At 39.1% G+C, this 16,647-nt stretch overlaps 2 protein-coding genes across 6 annotated transcripts in view; one reads left to right on the top strand and one right to left on the bottom strand.

Annotated features, from left to right (window-relative positions):
• The window catches only part of grhl2b (grainyhead-like transcription factor 2b), a 38,051-nt gene extending 28,991 nt beyond the window's left edge, over positions 1 to 9,060 (bottom strand). Inside the window, exons 1-5 of one of the 4 annotated variants that reach the window (XM_057828359.1) lie at positions 8,972 to 9,041; positions 7,384 to 7,453; positions 6,611 to 6,838; positions 6,209 to 6,296; positions 24 to 213 (exon numbers count right to left, since the gene is read on the bottom strand). In XM_057828359.1, coding sequence (XP_057684342.1) covers positions 24 to 213; positions 6,209 to 6,296; positions 6,611 to 6,623 — 291 coding nt within the window. In that variant the 5' untranslated portion in view covers positions 6,624 to 6,838; positions 7,384 to 7,453; positions 8,972 to 9,041. Of the gene's footprint in view, positions 1 to 23; positions 214 to 1,812; positions 3,190 to 3,213; positions 3,637 to 6,208; positions 6,297 to 6,610; positions 6,839 to 7,383; positions 7,454 to 8,971 lie in introns of those variants that run through there. The other 3 variants (XM_057828358.1, XM_057828360.1, XM_057828361.1) reach the window with 3 other exon arrangements.
• On the top strand, positions 3,197 to 11,941 carry znf706 (zinc finger protein 706). 2 transcript variants are annotated; one of them, XM_057828364.1, is made up of 3 exons: positions 3,197 to 3,331; positions 11,077 to 11,222; positions 11,305 to 11,941. In XM_057828364.1, exons 2-3 carry the CDS (start codon positions 11,088 to 11,090, stop codon positions 11,398 to 11,400), a joined length of 231 nt encoding a protein of 76 aa, XP_057684347.1. In that variant the 5' UTR covers positions 3,197 to 3,331; positions 11,077 to 11,087; the 3' UTR covers positions 11,401 to 11,941. The 2 variants fall into 2 exon arrangements, with proteins under 2 accessions (XP_057684347.1, XP_057684346.1); XM_057828363.1 differs by lacking the exon at positions 3,197 to 3,331 and adding an exon at positions 8,132 to 8,324.
• Positions 11,942 to 16,647: the final 4,706 nt, after the last annotated feature.

The following is a 16,647-nucleotide window of genomic DNA, read 5'->3' as shown; positions in this document are numbered from 1 at the left end:
CGGGTACGTGAAACTCAAGGTACCTTGTAGTAGTCGTAGAGGAGGCCCAATGCGTTGGCGCTGTCCTCATCGCCATTGATGCTCATCATTGCTTTGGTGGCAGCCGTTAACGGGTTCTCCAGGTATGAGCGCCATGCCTCATCCTCGCTGGTGTAAGCCCGCCGCACTGCCGGGAAGGAGCTCTCGTTGGGGACCACCACCACCAGACGCTTGCTGGGTGGGCAGATTATGATTTTTTTCAGTGCTATTGACTGTGAAAGACCTTTAATCGTGAATGATTATTTCAGCGCAATTGGCTGGCTAACCTTGGCGCCCCCAGGGGGTGGCCAGAGGTGGCCACGGCCACCTCTATAAATTGGTTGGCCACCGCACTGGCCACCCCGCTTGCCAGTATATCGTTAGATTGTTGTAGCATTAGTTATGCATTGCATCCAAATGAATGCATTTATTCTGTTTTGTTAAATGTAGGGCTGTCAAATTTATCACGTTAACGGGCGGTAGTTAATTTTTAAAATTAATCACGTGAAAATATTTATCGCAATTAACACATTCGCGGTGCGACTCACTCACGCATTGCCGCAAACAGCCTACAATGGCTCCGTTTTACTTATATACACAGATCAGAGGCAGTGTCAAGTGAGTGGAGAAGATACAAGCATTCATTGGGGCCGTGCTTTTAATTGGCAAAAGCTTTGTCATCTCTCCCACAGCAACTATAAATATTGTGGGAAGCGACGTGGGGAAGAATGACAGGAGTTGATCTTTTTCTGAACACCCTGTGGTGTACCTGACGCAGAGAAGATTTATAGCATTTGCAGCCACCACACACAGTCATGGTTGCACCACTTCCCATCATGCATTTGAGCAGAACAGTTAAGTCGCGACAGTATCATTTACTGAAAGCTCAACAAATACACTAGATAGCAAAATTTAGTCACAATATACAAACTCACATTTATCCTTTAAGAATTACAAGTCTTTCTATCCCTGGATCCCTTTCACAGAAAGTATATTAATGCCATCTTGTGGATTTATTGTTATAATAAACAAATACAATACTTATGTACAGTATGTTGAATGTATATGTCCGTCTTATCTTTCCATTCCAACAATAATTTACAGAAAAATATGGCATATTTTAGAGATGGTTTGAATTGCGATTAATTACGATTAATTCATTTTTAAGCTGTGATTAACTCGATTAAAATTTTTAATCGTTTGACAGCCCTAGTTAAATGTACACCTTATGCCTGATATATACATGACACAACAAAACAGAATTGTTGTGGAACTCAAAATGTTGAATGGACAGTTATGGACTATGCACATTAAATCATTAGTGACATCAAATATTACACAATACACTAAAGTATATCAGTAGCCGTGTCCTTAAGTCTTTCTGATAGTTTTCCCCTGACCATTTTACTGCAATAATATAATGAAAACCTGAAATTATGACTTTTAGTTATGGCCACCCCAAGATTTTAAGTGGCCCCATCTGGCCACCCCTATGAAAAATTTCTGGAGGCGCCACTGCTGGCTAATATCGCCGCTAACGCTCCCAGTAAAAATGGATAGGACGTCTATCGCAATCAAAGACTACCTGTGAATTAATTACTGTTATGAACCCATTTGTTGGGGTCTGCATTCAAGGCGCGGTGTTGGCCCACTTTGGGAGTTGAGCTCACGCAGAGTAGTTAAACACGGCTTGTTGTCACAACAGCTTTAGTTTGGCTGTGTGTCAACTCGGTGCTAGCTGAATGTTACACAATATGCAATATGTATTCGCGGTCGCGCCTTGGCTCCACACACCTTTTAATAACACTTGAAAGAAAGCTGTTGAAAAGAAATGAGAAGGATTTTGTCACTGAGCGGTACTTGTTTGTGAGAATAAGTCATTTAATTCATCTTTGCATGAATTTGTTTTGAATGCATCTCCATGGCAACGAATTGGCCGCTAAATTGGCATTTGGCAGTTTGACAGCATGGTGGATGAATGTCTTTTTTGGCATTGTAATTGTTGTTTTTAAATTATTACTTTAACATTTACATAGAGTTCTCGTGTGTTTGATATTGATGTATATTATAAAGTGTTCTATCAAGCCACACAGGCAGAATGGAAGATGCATGCAAAAAAAAAATTAAATGCAAGAATCCATGCCATTCATCCAAGAAGATATAACCTCAACTAACTAGCATTAGCAAATCATGCTGTAAGGTTATGAATAGAATATCAGAAGAAAAAAAAAAAAACATCCAATTTTAACCAGGTGGAAAAAAAAAAACATTTATACTGTATGTATTCACAATACAAGAAAAGACTTAAATTTCCCTTTTGAAAAAAAGATGTACAATCAAGTGTAACATTGTTTAATTAAACAAATAGTATTCGAATTAGAATAGACAATAGCATTTTTCATTTTGAATTTCTTTTAAAAACATTTATGTAAACTGTAAAATGTCATTTTCTGCAAAATGTGACCGTTAATAATAAGACCATCTCATCCTAGTACTGAAGCAGCAGTTATGCATTAATCTTATTTGTGGAACCAAAATTTGAATATAAAAATATACTGTATATTAATTTATGATATTATTTAATAAATATTTTCCAATACCGTAATCCAGTCAAGCTATGTTAATCAATAATGAATAAATAAACAACGTTTGTGTATGTGTAGAGTGCTGATCAATGCATATGAATGAGGTATGCACCCGATTATGAATGAACTCAAAATTCAATATGCAAATTGAACATTATTTTCAAAACAATCATTTTTGTCCTCCCCACCCAAACCACATCACAACTAACAATACTCTTGATGAATAGTCAGCCACTACCAATGTGTATGTTTACACAAAGTCTAAATGTTGGTGTACTACAATACAAATTGTAAACATATAAGTTAAAACAACAAAAACAACAAAGTCTATGCATGTTTGAAGGTATTTCCTTGGGTCCAAAAAAATGGCGAATCCAAAACAAGCTCCCCTCATTCACATTTCCCTTCAGAACCTCCGATGACAAATAAGCCAGAATAACAAAATAAAATAACTCGTAAGCGACCATTCCTCAAATTCGATATGTATTCTTAATTATTACTATTATTTTAAATGATTCCAAAGCGAGAGTACGAGCGACAAAAAAAGTGGGTCCCTTTCCCCAGTTTTGTCCGAGTATCAAAGATCGTCTCCGCCGGCAAGATCACTTACTTGTCTGTCTCCTGTGACATATTTCACCTCCTCTCCCCGGCTTGCTGCCTGGTGGAACTGGACTTTCAAGTCGGAGCAGGTGATAAGAGCGAGCGGGTTGGCAGAAGTTGGCGTACAGGTAAGTCCACTTTTCTTTTTTCCGCAACTACTTTTTTTTTTAAAACTCCCCTCCTCCTGTCTCCTACACCTCCACCCTCTTGACTCTCTTCCCGGTACCTGGCAGGTAAAAGCCCGCGTTTTCCCCCCTCTCCGCTCTCTTTCTGTACACAAAAGTCTACTTTAGGACTTTATCCCGATGTTAACATGATTGATACACACTTGAACACGCCGATGTTTGTAATTGGCGTCGCTTTATCGCTTGGCAAAGCCAAATTCTTTCACAGGCGAACTGAGGCGAACGAGGGGAAGGTGATGTCGCTGATGATTGGCTGCCCGCGGGGGAAAGAAGCTTGCTTCTGATTGGCTCAGGGCTGAGGAAGGGCAGGTTAAGGCCACGCCTCTACCTCGAGGAGTTTATTGTAATTACATTAAAACGTTATGAATTCAGTTATCACATTTAATGATTTGTTAACCAATTTACTACATTATAAATAAATAAATAAATAAATAATTCAAATTACTTCATTTCAATAAAAAAAAAAAACAGAAATATTTAGAGAAATCCAATATTAAAACAAACAATTTCACACGTTTGTGTTTAAAAGACAGCAAAATAATATAGGCTATATATATATCTATTTTTTTGTAATTAATGGAAGCCGTTGAGCTCAAAAGTTTGTCCACCCTTGTCAAAATAAAGGGGAAAGGGTCAGGGAGGAGGCCTGTCATTAATTGACACAATGCCATTGTCCCTTAAATGAAGCCATTGTGTGACCAGATCCCAGTGTTTGGAGTTAGCCAGGCTAAAGCAAACAATGCAGGTGCATGTTTGGCTCCTACAATCACCACTTCAATGCTAATTCACCTCTGTTTGTTTAGCATCAAAGTGCATGTAAAAAGCACCCAATAAATGAATTGAATTACATACAGTGAAGCATTGTGGTTTTGGCAATGTAAAAGGAATTATGAACATTTCGAGCATCTGTGAGAGAGCAAAAAGTCAGGAAAATCCTAGAAAAGCTTTTCATAATATAGAATGAATCAATCACTTTAAATACATGGCAGATATGTACTGACTTCCATTTAACACATGTTTGAATGTTATTGGTCCCTTTCGAGCAACAGTACATCCCAGCTATAAAATGTTGTGCACATTTGTGCAACCAAATAAATTCATGATTCATGAAAATGAATTGTTACTCAAGGTCAAATGAACTCATTCACTGTTATTGGCGGTGAAAGACATCCAATCTATTGTGAACTATGAGGGGCTGGCAGAGAAAAAGCGCTTACAGTATTTACATAAAGAAGTATCTGGGTGATTGTTTTTTGGATGTATTTATTTTTTTAAACAAAAAGGATCCAGATTCAGTTTAACTGTCAGTGTTGTCATCCCTGTGTGTGTGTGTGTGTGTGTGTTGTTTGTGTGTGGCATGCTCTTGTCTCATTTGTTAGACAGAGCAGCTGGAGCCTTTGCGGCTCTCCTTGTTGTGTGCGCTAGATAAATACAGGTGGAGTTCTTTTTCCTTCCCAGCAGCACACAAACACAATCCCGGGAGAGGGAGGTACAGGTGAAGGTGTCACTAAATGCCATCGTAAACCAGGAATGGGCCATCATTTGAGAGCAAAGGGGTCAACAATGTTCTTTTTGTCCAAGAAATGGTCATTTAGAAAAAAATAAAATGAAATGGGTTGGGTGTGTTGACGATTGTCTTTTTTTCTTCTTCTAATGATTCATTTATGTCATTCCTTTTCTCTATTTTTTTTTACGTGTCAAAACATTAATATTAGTTCAACATAATTTTTATTTTAGTTGAGTTTTTTTCAATGTATAGTTAGTTAGGTCATTTACACACAATTTAAATGGGATTTTGTCTTTTAACTAATCATTTAATACAAGCTGGTTTGTTTTACTACTTTTCTTTTTAAATGTTATGTACAATACTACAAGTATTTCTGATAGTTATACTTCACCTTCCTTTTTATTATGAAGTTTATAATGAATTTAATAATAATTCATCAAAAAATGGAAGTTTTAAGGGTTTATTTTACTGCTATATCTGATTTTATCGAAAATTGTTCTTTTGAAAAAAAAAAAAAAAATCCATGCAGATTTTTAAAAATAACCTGTATTAACAATCTTATTTAAAAATAAATAAATAAAATAACATGTATTAACCAGGTGGCACAGTGGCGTAGAGTGGTTAGCACGTCCGCCTCACATTTCTGAGATTAAGTGTTCAATCCCGGGCTCCGGCCTTCCTGTGTGGAGTTTGCATGTTCTCCCTTTGCTTCTGTGAGTTTATTCCAGGTACTCCGATTTCCTCCCACTTCCCAAAAACATGCATGGTAGGCTGATTGGAAACTCTAAATTGTCCCTAGGTATGAGTGTGTGTGCGAATGGTTGTCCGTCTACTTTTGCCCTGTGATTGGCTGGCAAAAGATTCAGGGTGCACCCCGCGTACAGCTCATAATTAGCTGGGATAGGCTCCAGCACCCCCGTGACCCTCGTGAGGATAAGTGGCTCGGAAAATGAATGTATTAACCAATCACCTAGTGTCATATTTGTATTCGATTTTTTTGTTTTTGTTTTTCATCTATCAATTATTTATTTATCCTTCAATAATTATAAATGAATGCTTAAATGTCTTCATTAACTGCATACATTCACTCTACTTTTAAATTTATATTTTTGCAAACTTCATTGTTTTTTTTTTTTAACACATTAGTTTTCCAATCTCCACATGATGTTGTGACGGTTAGAGCTTCGTGATTCCGAGCAGGCTCAGGCAAGACCTCGATGTCAGCTGCCAAAATGCTCAAGAATTCCGATTTCCGTGTCCTCTCCTGCCTTTATGTATGTGAAAGAAAGGGGGGGGGGGGGGGTCCTACATACCACACGATTTTTCTTTGGGCTTGTCCGGACCTGGCCTCCTGGATTGGGGAGTTAGCCAGCGAGTGCATGCAGGATGGAATGATTTGTCCTACACATGGATACATAATGAGTGGATATCTACACCCGTGCCAGTACTGTGATAAACAATTTCACAAAAAGACCATTCAAATTTGGTATAGGAGATGGTTCTTTATGGTAAGGAGTGTACAGACATGCAGTGGAGGGAAGCCAATATTGGAGCGAGGTGGTCCATCTTATGTGCATCAGTTACGAGGGAAAATGCAAGCTTTTGCTAGCAGTGTAAAAGGGGCAACAGAAACAGACAACTATTTACGCTCACATTTAAACTTTTGGAGAATTTTGATTCTAACAGTGCACATCACAACTTGCCATTCGGCTTACCATTGGGTCGCATGATCCAACTTTACCAGCATGCGCTGCTGTTATTGCTGTGACTGCACTTTTCTATGTGTGTAGTTCAACCGGTCCGGCAACATAGTGGTAAAACCAGTTGATTTGTAACGGGAGGGTGAGATGTGAGGAAGTGTCAGATGAGGAAGGTTGAGAGGCAGCTTCCTCTTCAGGTTGGGAAAGGACAACGGGAAATCAACTTTGGGAAATACGGTGGCCCTGAGGGGACAAAAACACACCCCATTTAATATAGAAGCTGTGATGAGTTAGAGCTCATTTCAGTTCAAGTACAGAGACGGTTCTTGTTGTAATCAGTCAATGTGTCGGCCATACTGAATGTGGCGGAGCTGTTTGCAGACGCACAATCATTAACATAACATCCATGCTAATTTCTGCTAACTTGTCTATGGTGTTTTGCATTACATATTAGCATCATGCTGGGTGTCTTTGGTAAAAATGATGCCGTTTGACTCAATATTTTGTTGTTTAAATATGTTAACCATCCAAATTCAATATTGCTCATCCTCACAGAGTCTAGTGTGTTCTGGAGTCAATCCCAGGCCAGATACAGGTTTATTCAAAGTAGTGTTTTATATTCCTAGTCAATGATGCTTATCCAATCTCGGAAGGAAGATAATATTATCTGCCGCTATTGACTGGCTGACACCTGGAAGATTTGCTTTCACGCTGTCCGGCCCCCTCGGGGTTTGACAACCCCACCCAGGGTCTTGTAATCTAGCAAGTCCCTGCACAACAGCACCAACCTGCCTGCAGGGCACTTGGGCGTTCCCCTCACACACTTTTCCCCATTCACAAGAGGCTCGTCTTGCTTTCCTATGATGAAAAAAAAAAAAGGAGCAGGAAGGTTACAAGGACAAGCAGACTGCTGGATACTTTTCTCACCGAGATAGGATTTCAGTCATTACATGATTCTGTTGACTAGGGTTGGCATGATGTGATATGCTTATGACACATTCATCTATTTTGTCCCCCTAAGGGCCTTGGGAGAGCATCAGCCTATCTCAGCTACCTTTTAAAACTGATTAAGTACACTAACGTAGAGTTACTTTTGGTAGGAAAAGTGGGACGCACCCTTAACAATAACCATTCACTAAATCCACTCACATCAAAAATCAACTTTAAGTTTTCAGGGGTGCAAGATGAACTGGTCTTTAGCCATTGTAAACTGAAATCAATTCACCACATATCTTTACACAAATCATATGGAATCTTTAATTAACCGCCCCCAAAACATAGAAAACATGTAAAATACACAAAAGAATGCTTATTTATTATTAGTTTTGCTTAATTTAAGAGTTTCAATTTTGGCAATCATGTAAATGCGTACCAGCGTCATTCTACCACAAGGGGGCAACGTTGCCAACGTCACAGGTGTGTTGGTGACTTTAAAGATAGCTCGAACATTCACGAAAACGAGAAAAAATGCTGTCCGACGCAAGAGTAAATATTTAACAAGAACATATATTTTTATTTGTATTGCTTTTAAAACAAATGGCATCATGAAATTTTTGTCTTTGGCGTTACATTTTCCATTTGGTGAGCCGTAATTCTTATATTTACGACAGGCCATGAATGTTGCAGCGCCATCATGATGTCAGTGGGAATTTAGCAGCTGTCACGTTGTTTAGACTCCGTGGGAACGACGCGCACTCTGGTTACATTACTTACATTCTACTTTTACGAGGTAATTTTTTCAGTATTACCATAGTATGCAACGTAGTGTGGCATTGGCGTGCTTGGGTGGCCAAATGATGTAACGGCACAGAGTTGCATTAATGATAAGGGGGCTAACCATAATGCTAATTCATGTTACAACCAGCTATTTTGCCTAATTGTTTATATTTACGCGATATTGAAACCTCGTGGATTGCAACAGAAGATAGATAGACGATTTATGAATGGCTCTGTTCACGTGTTTTGCAAAGAGTAGGCGGTGTTTGACCGTCGGATGCTCTTAACCAAATGTGAAGTCAACATCGACTAATTTCCTCATGATTTTCCTAAAACAAATCACCAAAAAGCAAAGATCACACGGGAAAATGTACCAATTCAACTCGTTTGAATGCGATTTTATTTGGTGCACATTGTATTTTTTGTTTTAATTAGAAACGCTTGATTTTTTTTCTCATCATTTGAGGGTAAGGCTAAAATCATCCTGAACAAATAATGGTGGCCTATTTACAGACTAAACAAACAGGCCTCATACCACAGAACGTTTATTGGATTGCATTTTTAGATGACAATGATAAGTCTGGCTAGTTAATAAAAGTGTATATTTGATATATATCTTTACAATCTGTTTCAATATCAAGCTAAAAAAGTCCATATTACCTGAACAGACTTGTCTGCACTTGTAGTACTTTGATTCTAGTAAGATAGAACTTGCACTTGTTGACATGGGTGAATTCTAGCGCACTTCCGCGACTGCTTGCCAGCCTAATCATAGTGCACATATTGTTCGCCTAGTACTGGTGTCGGCAACCCAAAATGATGAAAGAGAGAGAGAGAGAAAAAAATCGTATATAAGCCTTATATTGAAGTGATCACATGCTGTATATATCTATATTAGCCTACTATCAAAATGACTAAATTGGCTACAAATGCAGCCTTCATGATTACCTTATTTTCCGCACTACGAGGCGAACCTGACAGCCTTCAGTTTTCTCAAAAGCCTTATAATCCGATGTGCCTTGTATATGGATCAATATTAGTTAATCATGGCATGACATTCCATTTAGCTCAGCTCCATCTTGTGGATGCATAACACAACGCCAACCACTATACTACTACTACTGCGTCTTATAATGCAGTGCCCCTTATACTTGTCCTTCTAAAAAAAATTGCATATTGTGATAAAGTTCATTATTTTCTGTAATGTACTGATAAACATTAGACTTTCATATATTTTAGATTCATTACACACAACTGAAGTAGTTCAAGCCTTTTATTTTTTCTAATATTGATGATTTTGGCAAAAAAGTCTAGAAAAACCAAAAATCCCTATCTCAAAAATTCAGTATATATCATCCGACCAATACAAAAAAGTGTTTTTTAATACAAAAAAAGTCAACCTTCAATTAATTATATCAACTATGCACTCAATACTTGGTCGGCAATCCTTTTGCAGAAATGACTGCTTCAATGCGGCGTGGCATGGAGGCAATCGGCCTGTGGCACTGCTGAGGTATTATGGAGGCCCAGGGTGCTTCGATAGCGGCCTTAAGCTCATCCACAGTGTTGGGTCTGGTGTCTCTCAACTTCCTCGTCACAATATCCCACAGATTCTCTTTGGGGTTCAGGTCAGGAGAGTTGGCAGGCCAATTGAGCACAGTAATGCCATGGGCAGTAAACCATTTACCATGGGTTTTGGCACTGTGAGCAGGTGCCACGTCGTGCTGAAAAATGAAATCTTCATCTCTATAAAGCTTTTCAGCAGATGGAAGCATAAAGTGCTCCAAAATCTCCTGATAGCTAGCTGTATTGACCCTGCCCTTGATAAAACACATTAGACGAACACCAGCAGCTGACATGGAACCCAAGACACTGGACTTCAGGCATTTTGGCATTTCCTTCTCCCTAGTCTTCCTCCAAGCTCTGGCACCTTGATTTCCGAATGTCATACAAAATTTGCTTTCATCTGAAAAAAGTACTTTGGACCACTGAGCAACATTTCAGTGCCGCTTCTCTGTAGCCCAGATCAGGCACTTCTGCCGTTGTTTCAGGTTCAAAAGTGGCTTGACCTGGGGAATGCGGCACCTGTAGCCCATTTCCAGCACACGCCTGTGCACGGTGGCTCTGGATGTTTCTACTCCAGACTCAGTTCACTGTTTCTACAGGTCCCCCAAGGCCCTTCTCCACAATCTTTCTCAGAGTGCGGTCACCTCTTCTGTTGCCTCAAGTTTAACTTTATTACAATATTAATGAATTCGAAGAATGTTTGTGTCATGTTTTTCCTCCAACAACAACCATATTAAAGACTATCTAAGAACATATTTCCCTACCTCATCCTTTTCCATTTTCAAGTATTTTTGAAAAAGCTCCACTGAGCCACTAGGGCGATGCCAAAGAGCCACAGGTTGCTGACCCATGGCCTAGTAGCATAATTTTCAGTCATTTTAATAATAAAGCAGTGTTCTTGCTAAAGTTGTGTTTTGTCTGTTTGTGTAGGTCATGGTAATCCACAAAGGTTGAATTGAGGCAACTGGACTTACTCATTTGTTGAATTGCTTTTGTTTTCCCAAAAATGATTTGCGCAATTAGGCTAACGCAATATAGAAACAACCACTCACCCTGAAATTCACATCTATGGACAAAGTATGTCGCTGGCCTAGAAAGAAAGATGGAAAAAAATGTATTTGTAGTAAAATATTTTCTGACCTCTTAGGTGGAATTGCATGATTTACTTTTAGATTAAATATGCAATTCATTTACACCAGACTTGACCACGATGGCCCGCGGGCAACAGAAGATCCAGTCGCAGCAGAAAAAGGCTAAGAAGCAGGCTGAGCTGAAGAAGGCTAAGGGGCACGACCAAAAGACTGCGGCCAAGGCGGCGTTGGTCTTCACCTGTGCCGTGTGCAGGGTGATTATTTTTGTTAGCTAAGTGATAAACAAGCAACTAATATGGGAAACTAACAGTGTAAATCTGCGCTGTTTTCTTCCAGTCGCAGATGCCCGACCCCAAAACCTTCAAGCAGCACTTTGAGAGCAAGCATCCCAAGTCTCCTCTTCCCCCTGAGCTGGAGGGCGTAGAGGCATGAAAAAAAAAAAAACGCCTTTCCCCTCTTCCATCACATGGATTACGCTGATTTCTCAAGGCCATGCTCATACCAGCTCTACACTCTTCCTTGGTCTAAGAGTGACTTTGCCAACTGGGAAATCGAAGTAAATGAAGGTTTGATTCCCCCTGTCGACAAGACTTCATGTGTCGTGCACATGGAATAATTGTCGTACTGAGCCGTCATTGATAATTATGTGACAATTTAACTTTTCCCCCATTTTAACACTACTATTGCTCCAGGTTTTGACTTGATTTGGGGGGGCTTGCACGTTGTTTAGCTGTAATTCAGGGCAACAATTATTATCTGGTAAGAGGGATCATATTCCTAACTCACGTGGTTGTTAACACTGTATTCGTTTTACCTCGCTAATCCTAATCCTCAATGTTGGCTAGTCACTAACCAGCCAGGCTGCTACTTTAAAAAATGCAAAGATTTAACAATTTACATGAAAGCGTCAGGAACTGGAATGTATGCTCACTGCTGTATTATAGCGTTTTATTAAATTTTACTTTGTGGTATACGTCTGCCTCTTTGTTGTTGGTGTTTGTTGTCTCTATACAGCAACAGGAAATGAGTCAAAATGAAAAAAGACTGTGGGACTGCAATTAACAAAAGGCCTCTTTCCTGTCTGAAACCATTTTGTCACATGTGCTAGTCTGTGTTCCAAAGCGTGCTGTGAGAATTCTTCAGGTAACAAGGTTCAATAGAAAATGGGTGACTGAAAGACTGGATTCAGTATCATTCCTATGTGCATAATCATGCTTCTCAAACATGCCAGTGAAAGTGTTCGAAACAAGCAGGGCAAGTTAGGGAGTTAAAAAAAAAAAAAAGATGAAGCGCTACATGAAATTAGCAGTCTTAATGAGGTGAAAGAATTAATTCCCAGCATTTATAGGTCATCTATTTTCAGACTGATTCTAGTGGGAAATGCACTAGCTCAATAGTGAATCCACACTGGGAGATTGTCTGTGTCACAAATTATGTGTGCCTGTTCGTCTGTTCACGAAGTTCGTCGCGATTCACTCATTTGGATAAACTTGAAACCCCACCCAAAACGTGACTGGCAAAACCAGACGAATGAGGCACATTTCCCACATTAGTCACTTACTGCACAAATCTTTCTACTTGTGTATCACATTTGAAAGTTTTCTGCTTTTTACTAAATTTATTAGGTGACAGCTTTGATTCATATTTAGAGTGGTATGGAAAAAGTATCTGAGCCTTTTGGAATATCTCACATTTCTGCATAAAATCAACAAATGTGATCTGATCTTTGTCATAATCACACAGATGAAAAAACATTGTCTGCTCTAACTAAAACCACCCAAACATTTATAGGTTTTCATATTTTAATGAGGATAGTATGCAAACAATGACAGAAAGGGGAAAATAAGTAAGTGAACCATCACATTTAATATTTTGTGGCCCCACCTTTGGCAGCAATAATTTCAACCAGACGCTTCCTGTAGCTGCAGATCAGTCTGTCACATCGATCAGGACTAATCTTGGCCCATTCTTCTCAACAAAACTGCTGTAGTTCAGTCTGATTCCTGGGATATCTGGCATGAATCGCCGTCTTTAGGTCATGCCACAGCATCTCAATGGGGTTCAAGTTTGGACTTTGACTTGGCCACTCCAGAACGTGTATTTTGTTGTTCTGAAACCATTCTGAAGTTCATTTACTGTATTGGCCCGAATATAAGACGGTGTTTTTTGTATTGAAATAAGACTGAAAAAGTGGGGGTCGACTTATATTCGCGGTCTAGACATTATATCAATCCACGACGCTAAATGGCGCCAAATATCATTGAAGCAATGTTCTGTCATGACAGATCTCAGCTACTCTCAAATTTAACCAGTTTGCATTATTTTATTGCAATGTTTTTCCTTATTCAGATTTGTTTCAAGGCTACAGTTACAGTTAGACTTCACTTTGATGGTTAATGCAGTTATTGCAATTATGTTATTTTATCACAATAGATTGGTTTATTTACATTTCAAAAACCAGAAACCATTCATTTACGAATGTGATTGCACTTTAGTTTACATACTTAAATGTTCAGATATTAAGATTTGAATGAGGCAAAATAACATGCTTTTTCTCTAAAATATATTGTTATCATTTATTTCAGCTGTAATGTTATTATTTTCTGTATAAAAATTAATTTGGTGTTCAAAAAGTCTTTTTTTCAAACTTGAGTCTTGAAAAAGAGGGGGTCGTCTTATATACAGGGCCGTCTTATACTCGGGCCAATATGGCACTTCTGTGTTTTGGATCATTGTCTTGTTGCAGCATCCATCCTCTTTTTAGCTTCAACTCTCTGACAGACGGCCTCAGGTTTTCCTGCAAAACATACTGATAAACCTTTGAATTCATTCTTCTATTAATGATTGCGAGTTGTCCAGGCCCTCAGGTAGCAAAACAATCCCAAATCATGAGCTGGCATCGTGAGCTGTTCCATTTTTCCTCCACACATGACGTTGTGTGTTACTCCCAAACAATTCAACTTTGGTTTCATCAGTCCACAAAATATTTTGCCAACATTTCTGTGGAGTGTCCATGTGCCTTTTTACAATATTAAACGAGCAACAATGTTTTTTTTTTTTTTTTTTTTTTTTTTAGACAGCAGTTGCTTCCTCCGTGGAGTTCTCCCATGAACATCATTCTTGGCCATAGTTTTACATATAGTTGATGTGTGCACAGAGATATTGGACTGTGCCAGTGATTTCTGTAAGTCTTTAGCAGACACTTTCGGGTTATTTCTTTACCTCTCTGAGTATTCTGCGTTGAACTCTTGGCATCATCTTTGGTAGACTACCACTCCTTGGGAGAGAAGCAACAGTGCCAAACTCCATTTGTAGACAACTTCTCTGACTGTCAATTGATGAACATCCAGACTTTTAGAGATGATTTTGTATCCTTTCCCAGCTTTATTATACAAATCAACATTCCTTGATCGCAAGTCTTCAGACAGGTTTTCTGACTGAGCCATAATGCACATTAGACAATGCGTCCCATCAAGACATTTCTTACCAGGTGTGTGTTTTATCGTGGGCAGGGCAGCTTTAAACCACTCATCAGTGTTTGGGCACACACCTGACTTAAAATGTTTGGTTAAAAATAGTTTTCAATTGCTCTTTAAGTCTCCTTAGGCAGGAGCTTCACTTACTTATTTTTCCTCCTTCTGTCATTGTTTGCATGCTATCCTCATTAAAATCTGAAAACCTATAAACAATTGGGTGGTTTTAGTTAACGCAGACACTATTTTCATCTCTGATTTTGACAAAGATCAGATTAAAAATGTGAGGAATTCCAAAAGGTTCAGATACTTTTTCATACCACAGTATCATATGAAAAACAACAGCAGGTTGGATGCTGAAGGAATAGTGAAGGAAAGCAGAAATGCAGGTTTATACAGATGAATGATGTAATGTTGGATGAATGAAGGCTTAAACAAATGAAAGTTTCAAATTTATAAAGAGGAACAAGGAGGAAGTCAAAGGATGAATTTTGGGGGGGGGGGGGGGGTTAATGATAACGTAACCCTATATAGGCCATTCATGTAACTCAGCTGCCATTGACGGCGCTAGACGTCCAATCCATTTTAATTATGCCGTCAGTGGCACTGAAACGTGAGCATTCACGGCCACTCTTCCTGGTGTCAAGAATCTGCATTGGACAAGGTCTCAAGAGTCAAGAATCTGCCTTGGACCAGGTGATGATGCTGGAATTTTTGTTTGGTGCTGTTCCAGTGAGATTTACAAAGATGACTGCCTGAAGAAAACATCAAAATTCCCTCAGTCCTCAATGATATGGGGCTGCATGTCAGGCAAAGGCACTGGGGAGATGGCTGTGGTTAAATCTTCAATAAATGCACAAGTTTACATTGAAATTTTAGACAGCTTTCTTATTCCTTTAATTGAAAATATGTCATTTTCCAAGATGACGATGCATCATCCCACAGAGCTAAAACTGTTAAAGCATTCCTTGGAGAAAGACTCATCCAGTCAATGCCATGGCCTGCAAATAGCCCAGATCTCAACCCTATTGATAACCTGTGGTGGAAATTGAGAGAAAAAAATAATAAAGGTCCACAGCAAGGCTCCGACCTGCGAGGATGATCTGGCAACTGGAATCAAAGACAGTTGGCACCAAATTGACGAAGAATACTCAAGTCCGTGCCTCAGAGACTGCAAGCTGTAATAAAAGCCAGAGGTGGTGCTACTACAGGGTGACCCAAAAAAAAGTTTACACTCAGTTGACTGCTTGTTTAAAAGCCATTGAAACATATCTAAATAGGTTGTCATGCTTAAGTGATTCATTAAGGTCACTCAATGCAGCTGGTACTCTCTCGTCTCTACAATTCCTGTGCTTCTGCTGAAAATGAAGAAAACTTTAGCTGTACCTGAATTGCTGCGTGCCGGTCTGACACCTACTGAGATTGCAGCAAATCTGGGAATATCCAGATGTGCAGTCTACAAAATTAAAAAGAAGCTGAAAGATACTGGAACAGCCTCACGAAAACCTGGGTCTGGACGTGCCCGATCTGTGCGGACCAAAAAGTTGATTGACAAGGTGATATGTGGCCACCCCAGAGTCCAGATCTCAATCCCCTGGATTATAGCATATGGGCAACTGTGGAGGACAGTGCCTGTAAAAAGCCACACCCTTCTGTGGCAGCCTTGGAGAGGTCCATTGTTAGATCTTGGGAAAAGATGACAGCATCCTACATAAAGAAGACCTGTCAAGCGTTTCGCAGGCGCCTGGAGGCTGTTGTGACACTTAAGGGAGGACACATTGAAAAATAGAGTGTACTGTACATGTTCTTTACAATAATGTATAATTTGTGATTAAATTCTAATTCTAAGATGAATAAACATGGCATTTAAGTTGTATTATGGCAGGGTAAACTTTTTTTTGGGTCACCCTGTAAATACTCGAGATGTGTTATGTTATTTCTTTGTTTCTCATGGTTCCATATTTTTTTCCTCAGAATTGAATGATTTCATATATATTTCCCCGCACTTGCTCTATAAAATTAACATTTACTTACCACCACAATGTTTTTTATTTATTTCTGTTAGTGTCTCTGAATGCTAAAGAGTTGCACTTTTGAACAAATTCATTATTTTTTCAAGCTTTATAACTGAGTTTGTTCTATATAATAAAATGTCTGAGTGTTCGTCCGAGACTGGTGATTCCATACTTTTTGCAAGGAGTTGTAG

The sequence above is a fragment of the Corythoichthys intestinalis genome, chromosome 22, assembly GCF_030265065.1.
Source record: "Corythoichthys intestinalis isolate RoL2023-P3 chromosome 22, ASM3026506v1, whole genome shotgun sequence".
NCBI lineage: Eukaryota > Metazoa > Chordata > Actinopteri > Syngnathiformes > Syngnathidae > Corythoichthys > Corythoichthys intestinalis.
This window is presented reverse-complemented; position numbering and strand designations above follow the sequence as displayed.